Below are 22,247 nucleotides of genomic sequence, written 5' to 3'. Positions count from 1 at the left end.
CAGAGTTCAACCCGTCATTCAGCCTAATGGGAGATGCACTTCACATGTAATATTGTGTGAAACAGGTGTTCTTCCCAGATCCAATTTTTCTTCTGTACGTGTAGTGCAACGTTCTGTGCAGCATATCGCGGAAATAGTGCAATGTAGGCCTATTACCAGTAATAGGTTTCCTAATACGAGAGTTGGAACATAAATTGTGGCAACTATTTATTCACAAAAGTTATTTTTTTTTCTGTATTTACTCGTCGTAGCTATACTGGAAGAACACAGGGTGGTGCTGATATTCGGCGCAAATATTATAACCTCTGTCGCCCTTTCTTAAAAAAAAAAAAAGGGAGAGAGAGAGAGAGAGAGAGAGAGAGAGAGAGAGAGAGAGAGAGAGAGAGAGAGAGAGAGAGAAATGTTGGGAGCCATTATCTATGAGAAGCCAATACCCCCGCCTCGTTGCATACGTCGGTTCTCGCGAGATCACCGAAGTTAAGCAACATCGGACGTGAGCAGTACTTGGATGGATAAGCACTTCTATAGGTCACGTGTTGCTGGCTGCTTTCAGTCGTCTTCGGTTGTTTGCAGATGACGCTGTCTTTTTTCGACTAATGAAGTCATCAAAAGACCAAAACAAACTGCAAAACGATTTAGAAAAGATATCAGAATGGTGCTAAAAGTGGCAGTTGACCCTAAATAACGAAAAGTGTGAGGTCATCCACATGAGTGCTAAAAGGAGCTCGTCAAACTTCGGTTACACGATAAATCAGTCTAAGCTAAAAGCCGTAAATTCGACTAAATACCTAGGTATTACAATTACGAACAACTTAAATTTGAAGGAACACACAGAAAACGTTGTGGGGAAGGGTAACCAAAGACTGCGTTTAATTGGCAAGACACACAATTTAACAGATCTACTAAGGAGACTGCCTACACTACGCTAGTCCGTCCTCTTCTAGAATACTGCTCCGCTGTGTGGGATCCTCACCAGATAGCACTGACGGAGTACATCTAAAAAGTTCAAAGAAAGGCACCACGTTTTGTATTATCGCGAAATATGGGAGAGAGTGTCACAGAAATGATACAGGATTTGGGCTGGACATCATTAAAAGCCGGCCGTTGTGGGCGAGCGGTTCTAGGCACTTCAGTCCGGAACAGCGCGACTGCTACGGCCGCAGGTTAGAATCCTGCCTCGGGCATGGATGTGTGTGATGTCCTTAGGTTAGTTAGGTTTAAGTAGTTCTAAGTTCTAGGGGACTGATGACCTCAGATGTTAAGTCCCATAGTGCTCAGAGCCATTTGAACCATCATTAAAAGAAAGGCGTTTTTCGTTGCGACGGAATCTTCTCACCAAATTCCAATTACCGACTTTCTCCTCCGAATGCGAAAATATTTTGTTGAAACCTACCTACATAGGAGAAACGATCACCAAGATAAAATAAGGGAAATCAGAGGTCGTACGGAAAGATACAGGTGTTCATTCTTCCCGGGCGCTATACGAGATTGGAATAAGAGAGAATTGTGAAAGTGGTTCGATGAACCCTCTGCCAGACACTTAAATGTGATTTACAGAGTATCCATGTAGATGTATATGATGTAAGTGAAGGGCAGGAAAACCTATAAAATTAGGCTGCTGAATACGCCCTTCAATGTCTCCCACTCACCATTGTCATATGGCTTTGCTTTACTTACGAAAGGGACGATTTCTTGTAAGCCAGTTGCCCCATAAAGTGATTCCCATTAAATGTTCCGATCTTCTTTTCTCAGGTGCTGCTGCTAAAGTATTCGAAGCTGGTCACGGATCTGGATGACATTCGATGCCAGAACATCGATGGTGATGAAAATGCCAATGTCAAGGTAAGCATCGCTTATCTTAAGCACGCCATTTAAAAGCCCAACTGTCATCTATTTCTTCGGACCACGTTTCCGAATTAAATGCGCTCTCTACTTTTCTAAACTCTGCGTGACTGCAATCTGGAAAACGTGTGACACATTTATATACAAAAAAATGTTTGTTCAAAAAAATGGTTCAAATGGCTCTGAGCACTATTGGACTCAACTGCTGTGGTCATTAGTCCCCTAGAACTTAGAACTACTTAAACCTAACTATCCTAAGGACATCACACACATCCATGCCTGAGACAGGATTCGAACCTGCGACCGTAGCATTTGCACGTTTCCGGACTGCGCGCCTAGAACCGCGAGACTACCGTGGCCGGCTACCGTTTGTTAATTTCGTCCAATTTAAACAGAACGATTTCCCTGCACACTGTGTCCGTATCTGTGACATAGAACTACGTCATCATAGTGAAACTTTATTGGTAAACCTCTTGCATTTTTCAGAAAATATATAAAAAATTATTTGTAATCAATAAATAAAGATGTGTAAGGTGCACTGTAAAGTTCATCGCATAAGCAGTTAGATCAGCACATACACGTCACATATATTAAATAAAATTAGTGAAACATTTCAAAGCTTTTGACTTGTCAGTGAACAAGAAAAACATCATCAAACAACAATAACAACAGGCAGACAAGAGAAACTGTACAAATCGTGTGTGATGAAACGAAGAAATTTAGACATTATACATTTTATAAGTCGGACTGTGCACTGTCTCATATTTTATTTGTGGTGCAAAGGTTTTCTTCGCCTAACACACCAAACACGAGGAAACCGTGGATGCATAGGCTTTGCGAGTACAGTGTTTGCTTCACACCTTCTATCCCAGGAGTTGTACATACGTTTAAGAATTAAGATAGATATTTTAACAATCCACGTGCGAGCATGTGTTTTCTATATTTAGGCTGTTATTTCTTCATCACGTCAGCTAAAGTCTTGCAGTAGACAGTGATAGGAATTCTAAATGAAAAGGGAGTTACTACAACCGTCAGCTCTTGTAAAGACAGCGAATCTCTTCGCAGCCGAAGCTTGTGTTGAGGCGTAAGTGGATGTTCGGTTTTGTTGCCCTTATGTTTAGTTTATACACTCCTGGAAATGGAAAAAAGAACACATTGACACCGGTGTGTCAGACCCACCATACTTGCTCCGGACACTGCGAGAGGGCGGTACAAGCAATGATCACACGCACGGCACAGCGGACACACCAGGAATCGCGGTGTTGGCCGTCTAATGGCGCTAGCTGCGCAGCATTTGTGCACCGCCGCCGTCAGTGTCAGCCAGTTTGCCGTGGCATACGAAGCTCCACCGCAGTCTTTAAAACTGGTAGCATGCCGCGACAGCGTGGACGTGAACCGTACCGCCGAAATGCTCAACACGTGGGGCGTGAGGTCTCCACAGTACATCGATGTTGTCGCCAGTGGTCGGCGGAAGGTGCACGTGCCCGTCGACCTGGGACCGGACCGCAGCGACGCACGGATGCACGCCAAGACCGTAGGATCCTACGCAGTGCCGTAGGGGACCGCACCGCCACTTCCCAGCAAATTAGGGACACTGTTGCTCCTGGGGTATCGGCGAGGACCATTCGCAACCGTCTCCATGAAGCTGGGCTACGGTCCCGCACACCATTAGGCCGTCTTCCGCTCACGCCCCAACATCGTGCAGCCCGCCTCCAGTGGTGTCGCGACAGGCGTGAATGGAGGGACGAATGGAGACGTGTCGTCTTCAGCGATGAGAGTCGCTTCTGCTTTGCTGCCAATGATGGTCGTATGCGTGTTTGGCGCCGTGCAGGTGAGCGCCACAATCAGGACTGCATACGACCGAGGCACACAGGGCCAACACCCGGCATCATGGTGTGGGGAGCGATCTCCTACACTGCCGTACACCTCTGGTGATCGTCGAGGGGACACTGAATAGTGCACGGTACATCCAAACCGTCATCGAACCCATCGTTCTACCATTCCCAGACCGGCAAGGGAACTTGCTGTTCCAACAGGACAATGCACGTCCGCATGTATCCCGTGCCACCCAACGTGCTCTAGAAGGTGTAAGTCAACTACCCTGGCCAGCAAGATCTCCGGATCTGTCCCCCATTGAGCATGTTTGGGACTGGATGAAGCGTCGTCTCACGCGGTCTGCACGTCCAGCACGAACGCTGGTCCAACTGAGGCGCCAGGTGGAAATGGCATGGCAAGCCGTTCCACAGGACTACATCCAGCATCTCTACGATCGTCTCCATGGGAGAATAGCAGCCTGCATTGCTGCGAAAGGTGGATATACACTGTACTAGTGCCGACATTGTGCATGCTCTGTTGCCTGTGTCTATGTGCCTGTGGTTCTGTCAGTGTGATCATGTGATGTATCTGACCCCAGGAATTGTGTCAATAAAGTTTCCCCTTCCTGGGACAATGAATTCACGGTGTTCTTATTTCAATTTCCAGGAGTGTATGATGCAACACAGGTTTCGCGCTACTATAGCAAATACGCACGTATTATTTCAGGTCTTCATGTTTGTAATTAGAGTGCCTGCATTTCAAAATTCCAGTCGCAGCATTAAGTCACATTATCGCTACGTTTTCTCTTGGGTGACAACGTATGATACGATACTGTTTCGACACCTGGAGCAGATCTTGTTTACTTTTAATCAGACACTTAATAATTTTCTTCGCCAATTATTGCATTGAGTTTTTACATTTTAGTTCCCTAAAATCTGCCGTTTGTGTCTGTTGCTCTTTAAACGTAATAAATCAAAGGGTTTCACAACGTAGCGTTACTGATTATTGTTCAAATTATGTCAGAAAGCATCACAGCCTCCTTATCTCCACAAGTGCATCATATCACTCAGAAGGGGCCTATGTCATCATTAGAGATCGCACGATTAGAGAAAGTGTTTCAGATATTGCATACCGCCTTCACGACATAAAGGCTAACGTAAACATTTGTCATGTACTATTCGAATGCCGACAGTAACTACTTTATCCGTAGAAAGATGAGAGGAGAGCTGCTTATAACATTGGAAAGTGCGTATTTTGCTGTATACTGCGATGTCAGTTCCTCGTAGTATAACGAGAAATGCTATTTCATAATTTTTGTCAGGCTCCATAGGAAGTTCTAGTCTAGTACGCTATACGCAAGAGTGAGAACGTAGTTCGCATAATCAGGATGGGGAACAGGTACACGGGAATTTTAATCTTGACTTTGAGGCGTGATAAAAACGTTTCCGGTGAATGAAGATATGGGTTTAGTTACTGTGCCAACGCGGAGTTATGATTAGCCAGCAACTTCCGTTATCGTCTACACTCTGTGGCAGGCTGAGCGTTCAGGTCTTTTATTGTTATTTTATTCCCCAAGCTCCAAGGGGTTGGATAGTAGGCAGTCAGAATTTCCGATTTATTTATCACCTAAGATATATATATATCAAGCAGTCAGTGTAGGCCATTCGTTAAAAATATTTAGATTGTATAGGGTGATTCAGTTGCTCTACTTTGGATTTTATGCAATCCACAACACCTTCAGGTATAACACACAAGATTTTCACACTCTCTCGCTCGCTTTCCTACAGAAAAAATGAACAGAACGTTTTAATTTTCGAACTGTCCAAGAAAAATGTACAAAAGTTACCTCTTGGATAACTCAAAAACCGTGGCCTCCGGCAAAAACGTATCCCTGTAAAAAGTGTAGCTACACTAAGTTTCCCACAAAAAGGCCTGTTCATTTTTGCTGTAACACTAGTCGTTTAAGCATAGAGAGTGAGAAAATGACAGTTTCGCACTTGGTATTTGAAGGCATTTGTAAGGGCAGCTGAATCATGTTGGCGGATTCATATAGAGTTTTTTAAGTATGACAGCCCATTTCGTCAATGCTTTGTTCGTCAAATGCCATATATGAAGGAAAGTAGGAAGCTTCGGATTTAATGTTCTGTCAACAACGAGATCATTAGAGATGGTGCTCGTGCTCGTTTTGGGATACACATGGGGAGGAAAATCAGCGGTGTCCTACTGAACGATCCTGGAATTAGCCTTGAGTTATTTAGAGAAGCCACGGAAGATCTAAATCTGGATGGCCGGACGGAGATTTGAAGCAACATCCTCCTGGAAGCGAGTCCAATGTATTAACCACTGTAATAGCTGAGTTGGAGCTGCCTCTGATGTATAGAGTTTGACGATGATCAGTGTGCTCGAATGACCGAAACCGATTATGATCGGATCTGTGAATGTGTTTAAAATATAAAAAAATAAAAATATGTGTGACTCATCACTCACTCTCCTCCATAGACGGAATGCCATATATTCCAGTAATAAATCTACTTTTCTTCCAGAAATATTTCACAGAACTGATCATTAGGTAATAAGGGTATTTGTGGTGAATGAGTGGAAAAGGAAGTGAGAAATATGGGGAAGCTTCTATATATTTAAAAAATTTCATCCCATATTGAACGGATGTATTTATTATTTATTTGATTAACTCTCTTCTGGTCACCTGTTTCGTAAAAAGATGGTGAGGATTAATATGATATGCATGCTGACTTGGTGTGAACTTGTTGTTTAATATAATTTTTAGCCTATGTACTTTGATGACACACGATGTGTATATTACGAATGGTACTTTGAAGTCGTCATTAGACATTATTCAGAGACGAATATTTGTACTCCACTTCTGAGTGCTTCTATTGAATGTATATAAAGTTTCTGTTTTTGTAGCTTGTTGGATGGTCCTTATGTCGGTAGCACAAATGGAGAAGAAAAGTCCTAAACTTCTATAGAAAATGGGAGCTTTCATGGCATGTACAGTACTTGATTTCAAACTTAGGAAAAAACAGTAAGGGCACTAAACACAGACCCCACAGCTACAAATGAACTGACAATGTTTAGTAAACATTCGATAAATCATTTATATTCAGACATTATCTTCATTTTTTAAAAATATTTAGGTGGATTCTGCGGATGAATATTTGTCGTCGTTTAATCTGTTACATTACAAACCGTAGCCGTGTGACAAAAAGATCATTTGTCTGACTAGACTACATGATGATTTTTAAGTAACTGTTATGTGTGTGAATGTTTAATATTACGTAAGTATATTCTCCTAGCATAGGATAAACGACTGTGTGATATATCGACATAGAGGACGAATGCAGAATCCCTAATCAGTGATAGATGTTCTTTGAGCGTTATTGAATCAGTGAGCAATCAAGTAAGGCCACATACAGAATAATAAAGACTATACATCCGTAGTGGTTAGGTACGCACATCATACATCTTATATCAATTAGTGTACCATTCACAAAAGGACCTAAACTGAGAGTACAATATCTGTATTTATATGCAATACCTCCATGTCTTTGGTTTTGTGTTTATACTACGATGACGTATTTCAAATCCTATAAAAGAAAATTTATATGTACTACGCTCAGCTAAATACATCTTATATTAGCATAATTACAACCTAGTTTCCATAGCCTATAGGCTATTCTGTAACAGTGCTTAATGACAATTTCTTTTCCTATCTATAAGTCGGAGGAGGCCTAAAAATAGTTTGAAATCAGCTGTTAAAATAAAAAATAAATACAGTTCTACAATCATAAGTATTTCATTGCACACGTCGTTTTATTTTAGATACTATTACAGAAAATGATTACACTTGTAAACCGATTTCGGCACTACATTGGCCATCTTCAGAATATGTACAACAGCAGAATGAGAGAGGGTCTACATTCAAATTTTGAAATCTGTAAATTTTTTGCCACATCTGCTTGTAAGTGACGGTGGGTAAAAATCGAAATATATACCTGTAGTTCATACCCATACCCCATAGTCGATACTTCGCTAACAGGACGTTCACGATATGAGCCACACTATACCAGAGAACAGAACATACACAGATTAATGTTCTGTGGTTTTCCTAAATGGCGTAAAGGAAAAACACCGTGATGATTCCCAGTTCGAAGTTGTGCTTCTCTGGTACTGATGCTGTCGCTGGTGGGATGCTAAATCCTAATCTCCCTCCCGTTTTGCGCTAGATGCGACCAATATTTTTACGTTGATACATTATCTGGAAAACTCTAAATGTAATTAGATAATAAATATAGCAATTAGAGTGATTTATAACCTTTCACACATTTTTACATTAAAGATGTTACCTGTTTTACCTCGACATAATTATGGAGGACCCTTGGATCTAGAGCATAGAGTATGAAAAGCGAGTTATCACTTACGTATGCATATATGGTTCTTTGGTTTTTGGTCTCTAGGTTAGCTTGACAACAGTCTGTTCTTAAATGTCACCTTTGATGTATAGGTATATAGTTTTCACTTCAGTTTCGTCATTTACAAAAATAACTGTCAAAAATATAAAGAATTTAAAACATTAATCTGGAGTTTCTGTCCGTTTCCCTTGTAGATTCAGTAGATTCGGAAGATGGCCAACGAGCGGGTGGAAGCGGTTATGATTGTAATTGTACTTGATGATTGTATCTGATAAAAATAGGTCTACAATGCGTCAATCATTTTACACATATTTACGTTATATTTTGTTGTATTATCCAACTGGATAGTTTTCTATCGTACTCGATAATTCGTAGAAACAAAGTTAGTATTCACTAGCACAGATGGTGATGCGGATACGGATGGAATAAGCAGCCAGTTCCGAATGGCCGGTAGCGAGCGAGCTTCCGTAGGGGACGGCCGGCCAGAAACTAAGATCAGAACAAAGCGAAGTTCGTCAAGCCCAGAGAGTAAACCAAATCGAGAACAAGCAACAGCCAAAGTCTAACTGTAACTACCCGTACCACGCGATAATGGTAGCTTCGTAAAATGCGAGAACACGCGTGAGACGCTCTCATAAAATAACACCTGTATTTACGCACCAACCACTGGCTGCTGCCATATCACTAACCTTGTGTCATTAAAATTATGAAACATAAATAGATAAATTTAAGAATTGGTAATTCACAACATATGGCTTCCATGCCTCGATAGCGACTTAAACTACACAAGCATCGCACAGCTGACAAACATACATAAACTAATCCAAAATTTCAATTTTCGTCTGGGAAAATACAGAACATTGTCCCAAAAATAAACTGAAAAGTTCGAATCCCCCATTCTGACTTAGGTATTCTGGTGGTTTTCCTTGGTCGTCAGACGAATGCTGCTCTCCTAAATGCTGCTCTCCTAAATATTCCTAGTTGTGATTTCCTCTGCTCCACTACCACACGGATGGAATAATTATGTGTAAAGAACGAATAACTACAAAAGCTTCTCATATTTGTACGAGCTGTGAATGAAAGATGTCAAAAAATTTATGATTCTTTATGATTACGGTGTGGCGTATATTCTCTTCATTGTGAGGATGACATTGTGGAGGTTGCTAGTAGCTGGATACGGATTGGGGTGTGGGAAGTAATTTTCAGATGTTGTTATATGCAGCTTCAAGAGTAGTGACTGGCGTATTGGGACGAGCCAGTTACTTGGCCACCATTGACCTGATGTTTTCCATTGGTGACAGATCTGGAGAATGTGCTGGCAAGGGCAGCAACCGAACATTTTCTGTATCTAGAAAGGCCCGTACAGGCCCTGCAGCATGCGGTCGTGCACTATCCTGCTGAAATGTAAGGTTTCGGAGGGACTGAATGAAGAGTAGAGCCACGGGTCGTAACACATCTGAAATGTAACGTCCACTGTTCAAAGTGCCGTCAATGCGAACAAGAGGTGACCGAGAAATGTAACGAATGGCACCCCATACCATCACGCCGGGTGATAAGCCAGTATGGCGATGACGAATCCACGCTTCCAATCAGCGTTCACCGCGATGTCGCCAAACACGGATGCGACCATCATGATGCTGTAAACAGGACCTGGATTCATCCGAAAAAATGACGTTTTGCCATTCGTGCACCCAGGTTCGTCGTTGAGTACACCATCGCAGACGCTCATGTCTGTGATGCAGCGTCAAAGGTAACCGCAGCTATGGTCTCCGAGCTGATAGTCCATGCTGCTGCAAACGTCGTCGAACTGTTCGTGCAAATGGTTGTTGCCTTGCAAACGTCCCCATCTGTTGGCTCAGGGATCGAGACGTGGCTGCACGATCCGTTACAGCCATGCGGATAACATGCCTGTCATGTCGACTGCGAGTGATACGAGGCCATTGGGATCCAGCACGGCGTTCCCTATTACCCTCCTGAACCCACAGATTCCACATTCTGCTAACAGTCGTTGTATCTCGACCAACGCGAGCAGCAATGTCGCGATACGATAAACCGCAATCGCTATAGGCTACAATCCGACCTTTATCAAAGTCGGAAACGTGATGATAGGCATTTCTCCTCCTTACACGAGGCATCACAACAACGTTTCATCAGGCAATGCAGGTCAACTGCTGTATGTGTATGAGAAATCGGTTGGAAACTTTCCTCATGTCAGCACGTTGTAGGTGTCGCCACCGGCGCCAACCTTGTGTGAATGCTCTGAAAAGCTAATCTTTTGCATATCGCAGTATCTTCTTCCTGACGGTTAAATTTCGCGTCTGTAGCACATCTCCGTGGTGTAGCAATTTTAATGGCCAATAGTGTAGTTTGCCCAAGGCTGCACAGTCTTGGGTAGTACTGATCGGGAGGGGAGACCATCGACATCGCCCACAGTCGACAATATCGAGTCATTCTTTTCGACAGAGCGAAAGAACAGCTGGGTGGAAAGAGAATTTTCCAGCGACTAGGACGTTAGCACAGCCGCTCTTGAATCACACCGTAAGCAAGCAAGGAGCGGGATTTTATCTTTGAGGACCTCAACAATTGGAACAACGGACCAACTGTTATTTGTAGAGATTTAGTGACTATGTTGCAAAGTAGTATTATGTATCTGTGTCACTTTGAAGTGTAGTGTAGCATTTAAGAAAATAGTTGGACTGTCATAATGACATGTAACTGACTCTCTGAAATTACAATGAAATGAATACCCTTAGCTGCATACAGGCGTTGATATAAGTCAACGGAGACAGTTGAAAATTGTGCCGCGACCGGGACTCGAGCCCGGGATCGCCTGCATACATGGCAGACGCTCTATCTATCACTTTTCTTTGTACGTTGTTGCGTTTGGTCTGGGCGGACGTCACAAGTAGTGCCCCTGCCCATTATACTCATTACTCGCAGCTTTTTGCCGGTTCCTGTAAGAGTTCGGGCACTGTTTGTGCATCCGCACAGAAGATGACGAATGGGCGGTGAGCCTTAACTATGCATATACCATGGGTGACCATGCAGCTCGTTAGAATGAAATTATAATGAAACGAATTGTTAAGGCTCACCGGACATTTGACCATTCTCTTGTGTGCGGATCCAAAAACAGTGCCCGAACTCTTACGAGATTCGGCAAAAAGCTGCGAGGAATGTAATTGGCAGGGGCACTATGAATATAGGGTGGGACAATAAGTTGGGATTGTGGGTCTCACGGGAGGCGTGCCAGAGATAAGTCCCTGCAGTCGCACTATCCTCTGTGTCCTCGGTGGCTCAGATGGACAGAACGTCTGCCATGTAAGCAAGAGATCTCGCGTTCGAGTCCCGGTCGGAGCACACATTTTCAACTGTCCCAGTTGACTTATATCAACTCCTGTATGCAGCTAAGGGTATTCATTTAATTGTAATTTCATTCTAACGAGCTTCATGGTCACCGATGGTATCTGTTCTCTCGGACATACCATCTTGATGTATATACAGGGTGCGTCAAAAAAATGTGTACACACTTTGAAACGTCATACAAAATTTATTTCTACAATGTTACATTTCTGGAAATGGATAGTCCAATTGCAAAAATAAATTTACTTTGCAAATGTTATTAATGTTCAAACTGGCGGCCTTCAGCATCAATACATTTCTGAGTACGAGTCACCACTGATTCTGTACAACGTACCAAAGTGTCCAATGAGATTTCTGCACACACCGCCTTAACCTCATTCCAAAGTGTGTCCAGGTTACGTGGTTTACGTTTGTACACCTCATCTTTTACTGTGACCCATAAGAAGAAACCCAGTGGCGTGAGGTCTGGAGAGTGTGCAGGAAACATGATCGGTCCCACGTGTCCTATGCACTGGCCTGGCACATCGTGATCCAGGTATGCTCGTACGTCCCTGTGATAGTGCGGCGGGACGCCATCTTGTTGGAAATAAAACTCATCATTAATGCACGAATGGCAGGGAATACGGAGTCGGCAAGCATTGTTAGGTACGTTTCTCCAGTAACAGTACCTTCAAAGAGGAAAGGACCAGTGAGTCCCCTTGCAGACAAACCACACCACACATTTACACCAGACAAATTCACAGCCTTTTCAATTGTAAAATGGTTCAAAAGGCTCTGAGCACTATGCGACTTAACGTCTGAGGTCATCAGTCGCCTAGAACTTAGAACTAATTAAACCTAACTAACCTAAGGACATCACACACAGCCATGTCCGAGGCAGGATTCGAACCTGCGACCGTAACGGTCGCTCGGTTCCAGACTGTAACGCCTAGAACCGCACGGCCACTCCGGCCGGCTTTTAACTGTAATGTGAGGATTATCTTTAGCCCAGTACACACAATTGTGCCTATTGACAGTTCCATGGAGTCTGAATTGGGCTTCATCTGACCAAATTATGCTACCCATAAATCTCGCTTCACGTCTCACCATCTCCTGAACCCATTCACAAAACTCTAACCTTGGATCTGGATCGTCGTCACTTAGCTGTTGCACCAGCCTTGGAATGTACACACGAAACTTGCCTTTCTTGAGAATGCGCAGCATACTACCAACATTACTCTCACGCGCCGCTTGCCTTGAAGATTTTTGAGGCGAACACTGAAACAGTTCCAAGGCTGCTGTTGTGGAATCATCACTTGTAGCTGTGCGAGATCGCCCTGCTCGGCCTTTATGCACATCACAAACTGTTCTATGAATTTCGAATTTGTCACGTATGTCCCAGGACGCTTCCCAGGGAAGCGTCCTGGGACCTCTACTGTTCCTGATCTATATAAATGACCTGGGTGACAATCTGAGCAGTTCTCTTAGACTGTTCGCAGATGATGCTGTAATTTACCGTCTAGTAAGGTCATCCGAAGACCAGTATCAGTTGCAAAGCGATTTAGAAAAGATTGCTGTATGGTGTGGTAGGTGGCAGTTGACGCTAAATAACGAAAAGTGTGAGATGATCCACATGAGTTCCAAAAGAAATCCGTTGGGATTCAATTACTCGATAAATAGTACAATTCTCAAGGCTGTCAATTCAACTGAGTACCTGGGTGTTAAAATTACGAACAACTTGAGTTGGAAGGACCACATAGATAATATTGTCGGGAAGGCGAGCCAAAGGTTGCGTTTCATTGGCAGGACACATAGAAGATGCAACAAGTCCACTAAAGAGACAGCTTACACTACACTCGTTCGTCCTCTGTTACAATATTGCTGCGCAGTGTGGGATCCTTACCAGGTGGGATTGACGGAGGACATCGAAAGGGTGCAAAAAAGGGCAGCTCGTTTTGTATTATCACGTTATAGGGGAGAGAGTGTGGCAGATATGATACACGAGTTGGGATGGAAGTCATTAAAGCATAGACGTTTTTCGTCGCGGCGAGACCTTTTTACGAAATTTCAGTCACTAACTTTATCTTCCGAATGCGAAAATATTTTGTTGAGCCCAACCTACATAGGTAGGAATGATCATCAAAATAAAATAAGAGAAATCAGAGCTCGAACACAAAGGTTTAGGTGTTCTTTTTTCCCGCTCGCTGTTCGGGAGTGGAATGGTAGGGAGATAGTATGATTGTGGTTCGATGAACCCTCTGCCAGGCACTTAAATGTGAATTGCAGAGTAGTCATGTAGATGTAGATGTAGACGTGTAATTGTTAACCCTGGAGGTGGTTCTGTACCATACTCACTTCTCCACTGTCTTAGAAACCGCAGCTACGTTCTCAAACTTCCAGTACCATTTAATTATCTGCTTCCGCGCTTCAGAGCTCAAACGCACGTCCGCCATGTTGCAGTTACTTTCTTGCCACTGCTGCCACCTGTTGAAGAAACATAACATTACTTTCTCGCAGATGTTTAACCTTGTAGAACGGGAAATAAATTGTCTGTGACAGTTCAAAGTGTGTACACATTTTCTTGACGCACAGTGTATTATTCTCTGGATTCGCCTGGTGGGGGCAGTCCCTTAACCGGTGCCGGTGCTGTGCTGTGCAGGTGAAGGACGTGTCGCGCAACTCGGTGTGCCGCGTGCCGGAGGAGCAGCTGGTGCAGCCTCTGGACGTGGTCAACGGCGTGCTCGCGGCGCTCATCGCTCTCGCCCTCGCCAAGCTGGGCTACGACTACTGGGCCTTCAAGCGCACCGGCAAGCTGCCCTGGCTCGTCGGCAAGATGCCCTGAGCCGCGGCGCCAGCCACACGCCAAGCCACCCGCTCCCCGCCTGCCTGCGCCCAGGGCCACGTCCACAGTATTTCAAAAAGTAACGCAGCCTTACGGGCAGATGACCGAATTAGAAATGTTGCTAGAAGCGCCCCCCCCCCCCCCCAATGTCTTAAATACATGTAACGTTTATCGAGGATTTGCAAAAACACATCCTTTAAATTCTGTCTACGATTCAGGTATACAGGGTGAAAAGTATATAAACCGACAAACTCTGGGACGTTGTAGGGGACATCAAAACAAGTATTTTTCCCTAATGTCATTTTTTCCTATGAGGATTATTTAAACCTGTTGTGGCCGTATTACGCTCTTCAGTTGTTAGAGGCCGTATTATGCTCTTCAGCTGTAGCCAACTGCTGTCCACCAGTGTCTCTGTTTACTAATGTAGCGATACACCTGGAGTGAGTACACTGGTATGGTTGGTGCGTACTACGTAGCGCACCACAACGGACGAGCTGCACAGCGGGTTTATCGACAACAATATCCTAATCGCCGTATCCCGCATCATGCGACCTTTGCTGCTGTGTACCAGCGTCTGCGTGAGACCGGGTCATTTAGCCGATTACCTGGACAGGGGCGCCGTCGCACTGTAAGAACGCTGCAATTTGGCGAAGCTGTCTTGCAGCATGTGGGGCGAGATCCTTCAATCAGCACTCGTGCAATTGCACGTAACATGGGGACGAATCAGACGAATGTAACAACAGTCTATTAATGGACTGAGATCCGCCTCGATTGCGAAAAAACACCTAGTGTTTACCTAGGTTTCGGTGTAGATAACTACACCTCCTTCAGAACAATAAACTCAAAAGTGTCTATAAAGACCTTTGTCAATAATTAAAAGCTCAGCATAGCTATGTATTTATAAAAGAAAAAGATGACACATAAAAGTACATGTGAACAAAGTCAAAAGAATAACTTAACTTAATGGTGTACACTCCACCTCACATCAGCATGTGTTCGATGGGCCGTGTCCCGTCGCAATCGAGGCGGATCTCAGTCCATTAATATATTAACAAACGATTGCTGACGCGCTGCAATGTTGAAGGTTCTTAAGTAACAACAGTCCTTCGAGAGCAATTGTTACGTCCATTTCACTTACAGTGTGTCCACAACCTGGAACCAGTTGATTATCCTCCCAGAGCACAGTTTTCGCAGTGGTACCTGGAACTGTGTGAAATCCATCCTACATTTCCATCCTCATTTTGTTTATCGATGAAGCAACGTTCAGGGGTGATGGAGTCTTCAACATGCACAATTCGCATGTTTGGAGTGAGGATAACCCACATGCCACAGTTACTAGCGCTCATCAAGTTCGGTTCTTAGTTAATGTGTGAGTCGGTGTTGTGGACTGTTTAATTGGGCCGTATCTGCTACCTAGTTGTTGTCTCTTGGTCGTAAAAAAATGCAAAAGTGTTTGTTGGTTTAATTAATTTGCCGCCAGAGAAATCTTCCTTCACCGGTTTAAATACTCCTCATAGTAAAAAATGACTTTAGGGGAAAATAATTATTTTGATGTCCCCTACAACCTCCCAGAATTTATCGGTTTAAATACTTTTCACCCTGTAGTGTGAGGGTTGTTCGTTAGAACTGTGATCCAAGAAAGTTAAATGTGGTTGGCTGTTTGAGCTCTAAGACGGTCCTGCCGAAACGACGTGCTTTTATTCAGGTTTACTGTTTAAAAATTGTTGTACCATCTGTATGTAGCGCTCAGTGTTCACTATGCCACGAAATTATGTGACACTGCGCGTGGAACACACACTTGTTGTCTATCCAGAGGAGACTGTGATATGGATTTTGCATGGCCCATATGAGTGATGTATGTGCATTCACATGTCCATCAATATGGAGTCATGCCTCGTCAAACCAAAATAAACTGTCGAATTATTAACTATGTGGCGTTGTATATGACAGTGACGGGAAGGTATACGTATTGCATGGTCTCCAGAGGACAACTCTTGTGCATCTCGAATTTTGTACGGGAGCCAATTTAAAAGTTGGGTAATACAATGTGGATGTATCCTCCAGAAAGACCAGACGGTACCAAATGGGCGTCACACAGACTTCACGGGACCCAAAGAATATGCAGCTCCTTTTGGCTGCATTGGCACATTTCCTGTCCTCTGTCGTACAGGAACTTGGTGGCAGGTTAATTTGGTGCATTCTTACAAAACCTCTATGTGAAGACTTCGGAATGGCGATATAATTGTGCTGAGTGACAATGAATATTCTCTTTTGTAACGTGTAGCCCATTTTTTCACAATTAAACGAAAATCATCACCTGCAACGGGAGAGAAACATTGTTCCGTAAGGCTGTGTTACTTTTTGAACACTCTGTATTTGATGAGGACTGCACTTCGTCCAGCATTAATGATTAAACTACCAGAATCGTTGTAAAATGACAAAAAAGTTTCCTGCGTTAAATGCAATGGACGTGGCAACAGGACGTAACGTTTCAGTCACCATATCTCGTACACTATGGGAACAGCATCTCTCTTACCTTCATATTCAGAACTGCAAGCAGCTCTGTTCATCTTCAGCCTATCTGATGTCTGATGTTGTGGCTTATTTGTACTCCGTGTTCCTATTTGAATTTGTGTTTGTGTAATTAATATTCTGTTGCATGTCTGTTATTTTTACTGCTGATACCCAGGTAGCGGTCCATATTGCAAGAAATGTGTCCCAAGTACTCTGCAGGTAGTTGGCTACATAGTAACTGTTGAAACCTGCAGTAGTCGATGAAAAGTCTTGGTGCTGTTTTGTTTAAATCATAAAGGATGTATGTCCATGAATTTATCGGTATCTGAACACCTTTTAAAGCATTATGCTATGCATCGTACGTACAACATATAGTTTGAACTAGTCTGTTTCAGCCACCTACATAACTACTCGTATCATATTCATTTTCCCGAACATCCCTGAAACATGCAAAGCATGAGTAGCGGATATTGCTCCACTGAAATCCACCTACACTCAGAAAGTAATGAAATATGTCAATGGTTGAAAATCTTAAAAGGGTGAGACCTGAAATTTTGTCAAGATCGATTCTATTCATAGAATACCCCTTAAAATGATGAGTTACCGACTATACAGACGTCCACATAATCAATAAGTACGGTAGATCACATTCCAACAATTCATAAGTAGTAGTTGCTACAGTTTCAGACTATAGAAGGTTTAATTGCGTGCTGTGCAAGAAAAAAGTTGAAGATCAATCAATAGGACTTTCTTACATAAAATCGCTGACCAAAAAAGCGTGTGAACCACAGCAAACATTTACATTGTGGAACTCTTTCACGTCTCGAACAAGCAAAGACCTTCCTTTGGGACAAGTTGTCCTCCCACCTATTTCTCAAAATCAGGAGTGGTGTTTATTTGTGAGGCCGTACCAGTAATTGGTTTCTAATAATATTACCGTTTGTCAGTAAGTTACACAATTACTTCGGAACAGATTATCTGACTTTTTTAAATGACATCGGAAATTGTGCCACTCGCAAGATCAACAAGCAACCATCCTCTGCGTGTACTTGATTCTTCCTTCACCCAGTCTTCTGAAACACTAACCTATGTTGGAGCGCTTCTCAACTAACGTCGCTAGTGCAATTGATCCGACGATTGGAGTAGTTCCCCCCTCCCCCCATTAAGGCTCTGGTGACTGCCATTTCAGACGTCCTTCCTACTTCTCCAGCATGTTGGAGCTATCTGTTTCTCACAATGTTTATGATGTGGTGAGCACACATCGTATCACACATTTTTCTGTTAACCAACTACCTGCACACTGATCCACTTTTAACAGCTCTGAGAATCAGCTTCGTGGTCCTTTTCCGACGCTATTAACTTCCTTTCTATCATACTTCCTATATGTCCTTATGTATGGTCTGTAAAGTACAATTGAGCGAATAGTGGTTGTGTTGATCTTAATCTTTGTTCGATCTGATAGCCCTGTTAAACTTAGTGCAGCTCATGAAACTGTGTTCATTATGAACACTTACGGTTGATATTCTAGATACTCTATATATTTTAAATTACATTTCTTCATTATTTATTTCATACTGCCATCATAATATCCCATACTTATGATGAAAACTATGAGAAGTGTTAGAATTCAAGTATATAGATTACTAATTATTGCTGAAAAGTATCACCCATCGATCTTAGAATTTCTGTAACGAATTTCAGCTGCAATGCGCAACGAAACCTATTCCAAACCAGGATGGCTTCTGCCAACTCGGCTCAAAATTTTTCCAAATATACGTGCTAGCTGAGAGATAGCACTAATAGGGATTATTTTGCCACTTTTTGGTCACGCACTTGTAAAATGACAAGAGATCTCTTGATAACAGCAAGCACTGTAACCTGAATTACAAAACATTAAATCAATTTGTACGATTTCACAAAATAAATTTCTTTCTCAGTTGACAGCACGTACACATATGGTATTTTCGTAAACATAGTAACAAATACACAGAAGTAATGGTCAATATTCAGGGATGTGACAGGAATGATCATTCGAAACAAAAAGTCCAGTAAACATGGACTCTAAAGCGCATGCTTTAGGAGTTATGAGCAATTCTTGATCTTCGATACTGTAAAACAAATCTCTTCTACTTCAAGCTCTTTGCTTTCCATATTTTGGGAAATGGTAGCATCGACCAGAACAAGAATAGAAATGTCCATTAAATATGTGCTCTACAATGTATGTCTTCAAAATTATTAATACATGTTCATTAGTGGAGGAGATCTTAATAATGAATCTGAATAAACTGCCTCTCTCTTACAGTACTCACAAAGAAATGAATGTTTACCAACATTGTGGGAGGAGTTTTCAAATTGCTGTTACTAACAATCATATACAGCGATTTTTTTTTAATAAAGAGGCCATTTTCAAGGTCTGCCTTTCCCAGGCAGAGAAATACCTGCCTTTCAACATATTCATGCTTGTTTTCTGTCACGGTTTTGAGCCAATCTTTGCCCCCCCCCCCCAATTTTATGTTGCGTTTTACGCTACACTCCAGTATCATAGAAGATATTCATTCCCCCTGATGTCTTAAAGACGTCCTGTTAGCTTGTCCCTTCCTATAGTTAATGCTTCAACGTCTTCATCTTCTCGCTGATTCTGCGGATAACCTCCTCGTTTCGTGCGTTAATAAATCACTAAATTCTGAGAGCTATTCTGCGACACCAGATCTCAAATGCTTCTCGTCTCTTCTTTCCCGTTTATCCAACAGGCTGCATTTCACTTCCAAACAATGCTGTTTATTCTCTGTTACTCTGTTATTTCATTCTCGCGTTGGGTCCTGTGTTTAAGAACAGCATAAATATTTTGGCGAGGAGTTTTACAAAACAATCACAATTAGGGCACAGACCGCCTGAAACAACGGTTTATAATTACACAAACGTGAGATTGCACCTCTTAAATAGAAAAACACGCACAGAGTTTAAGAATTAAGCTACGATTTAAAAACAGAAAAGCTAAATACATAGCTTGTATGTCTGTTGGTGGCTAACAAGCGAAAGCTGGAGCCTAACAGAATCCTGATGCCTCCAAGGAGAGAATCACAAGGCGTTGTGAATGTTATCAAAAGTCTTCCTGCACCAAAATTCGGGATTTTGAATAGTTTCATCCACCTCAGATAACTTCAGTGTTGTCACAGCATGACAGACACATAGAGCTAATACAACGCTGAAAAGAGTAGCCAAATATTCATTCACCCCGGGTACAAATTTTTAGATCTGTGTGCCACTTCCTAACGGCTTTCATACTCGTCGTATTCCATAACAAGGATTCGCAACTGCTGCATGTCAAATCCAACACAATAGTTATCAAGTGCATGTGGTATCTCTACGTTTTCTTTTTCAGTTGTGAAAAATGAAAAAGTTCTTCATCATTTTCGAAAATGTTAATCTCGTTGAGAGGTAATACTTCTCAATAATGAATCTGAATAAGCTGCCTCTTTCTTACAGTACTCACAAAGAAATGAATGTTTACCAACGTTGTGGGAGGTTTTCAAATCGCTATTACTAACATAAATCATATACTGCGAGTTTTTCTTTGTTTTGTAAATAAAGAGGCCATTTTCTAGGACTACCTTTCGCAGGCGGAGAAATACCTGCCTTTCAACATATTCATGCTTGTTTTTCACATGTTTGACATCTGTGACTGTTTCGTCTCATGCACGCATTTTTTGGGGGGTAACAACAATATACATATACAGCGTTGGCTGCCAGAACTTTTTTTTTAGTCTTTTAAAGTTATGAAACTAAAGTGACCTGAAGAATTTACAGTCTGCAATAGATATTGCAACGAACTGGTGGAGTCGCGTTCAGCAAACATTATTTACACATAAGACACTCCCTTAACAAATACAGTGAATAAAATTACAGTATTAACAACATTTTTGTGCATAGTGAAAGAAACAGTGTGAGTGTTTATCCAAAAAGTATTACATGAAGTTACCACATAAATTACATATAATTAGTTTGTGACTTAATATAACAGTATTGTCTTTATTTTTAATTTTTGTTTTAGAAACTATTGTTGTAAGACTGAATATTACAAATTAATTTCATGACAAGCATGCAAACGTGCTTGTTGAGTTTCTTTACGTTTCTATTGTTTATCAGATAACTGTGTATATATGTACTAAACTGTCAATTTTATGTTACCATGGACACATACGTCAATGCTGGTCATTTTGATACGTATTGTGACATCTCAAAAAATGTGCAATAGTACGTATTTTTCCTATATTGAGAGGCTATGTATAGATATAGTGTTATATTTTTTTATTTATTTGTTTGAGAAGCAACAGTTTAAGGTGAAATTAATATATCAAATAAACTTTTATTTTATTTTGTTTGTGCTGTCTTTATTGAAATTTTCCCTTTATGTCCCTCTCATTGTCGTTTTTGAAATCTGATATTAAAATATTTTTGCTGTTCCTGTCATGTTCACAATAATACTGCTTTAATTAGTGACTGAGCTTGTCTCAGAAGTTTTCTTAGATAAGTAAGTCACTTTCTATCGGTTTATTTACAATGTGCAACTAGCGTATTCTGTCACTCAAAGTGTCTTATCAATGTAAACTGTGATAGAAAGCAGACTCAGTGACCATAAATTATTGAACTATCAACTACCAAATGCTCATCTACAGATAATAAAACCATCTGCTGTTTGCGCCAATGTAGATCTCACTAAATAAAGTGCAGCTGTAATCTTATGATAGTTCTTTATTGTACTAACTATAATCGCTGAAACACACAGCTAATCTGTGAGCCAGGTAGGTTCAAATGGCTCTGAGCACTATGGGACTTAACATATGAGGTCATCAGTCACCTAGACTTAGAACTACTTAAACCTAACTAACCTAAGGACAACACACACATCCATGCCCGAGGCAGCATTCGAACCTGCGACCGTAGGAGCTGCGCGGTACCGTACTAAAGCTCCTAGAACCGCTCGGCCACAGCGGCCGGCTGAGCCAGGTAGGTATTTAGTGGTTCTCACACAAAATCTGGAAGAATTATTTCCCACTTCCGCAAATGGTGATGGGTCTTAACAGCTAAATATTGCAATATGACGAGAAAGTCACCTCGATTCTGCAGCATACGGCCTGCAAAATCAATAACTTCCTTCATAAGTTTCAACATTGTGTGAATAATGGTCACGCCGTCGGCGATATTAAGCTTAAAGGGGCTACATCTACGTAGGAAGAAGACTGATTACTCAGAACGGTAATACCGGATGGTTATAATTAAAGAGCAGCTACTCACGGAGATCCTACGTGGGATGCAAATATCGTGTGCCAGTAAAACTTGGTAGACATGTTAATGCGTTAATACGAAACCCATTTACGATTGTAAGCAAATTACTTCCAATTAGCCAACAGGTGCAAATCTGGCGCTGTACATAGTATGACGGTACGACATCCACGATGTCATTT

General features: G+C 42.1%; 1 protein-coding gene across 1 annotated transcript in view; it reads left to right on the top strand.

Annotated features, from left to right (window-relative positions):
* Nucleotides 1-21,163, top strand: part of LOC126336470 (protein singed wings 2) — a 375,279-nt gene extending 354,116 nt beyond the window's left edge. Inside the window, exons 8-10 of the mRNA XM_050000213.1 lie at nucleotides 1,753-1,842; nucleotides 14,086-14,429; nucleotides 14,487-21,163. Of these exons, the coding sequence (XP_049856170.1) occupies nucleotides 1,753-1,842; nucleotides 14,086-14,268 (273 nt within the window). The 3' untranslated portion in view covers nucleotides 14,269-14,429; nucleotides 14,487-21,163. The remainder of the gene's footprint in view (nucleotides 1-1,752; nucleotides 1,843-14,085; nucleotides 14,430-14,486) is intronic.
* The last annotated feature ends 1,084 nt before the right edge of the window (nucleotides 21,164-22,247 follow it).

Source organism: Schistocerca gregaria, chromosome 1 (genome assembly GCF_023897955.1).
Source record: "Schistocerca gregaria isolate iqSchGreg1 chromosome 1, iqSchGreg1.2, whole genome shotgun sequence".
Taxonomy (NCBI): Eukaryota; Metazoa; Arthropoda; class Insecta; order Orthoptera; family Acrididae; genus Schistocerca; species Schistocerca gregaria.
Note: the sequence above shows the minus strand (reverse complement) of the source record. Positions and strands in the feature narration are given on the sequence as shown.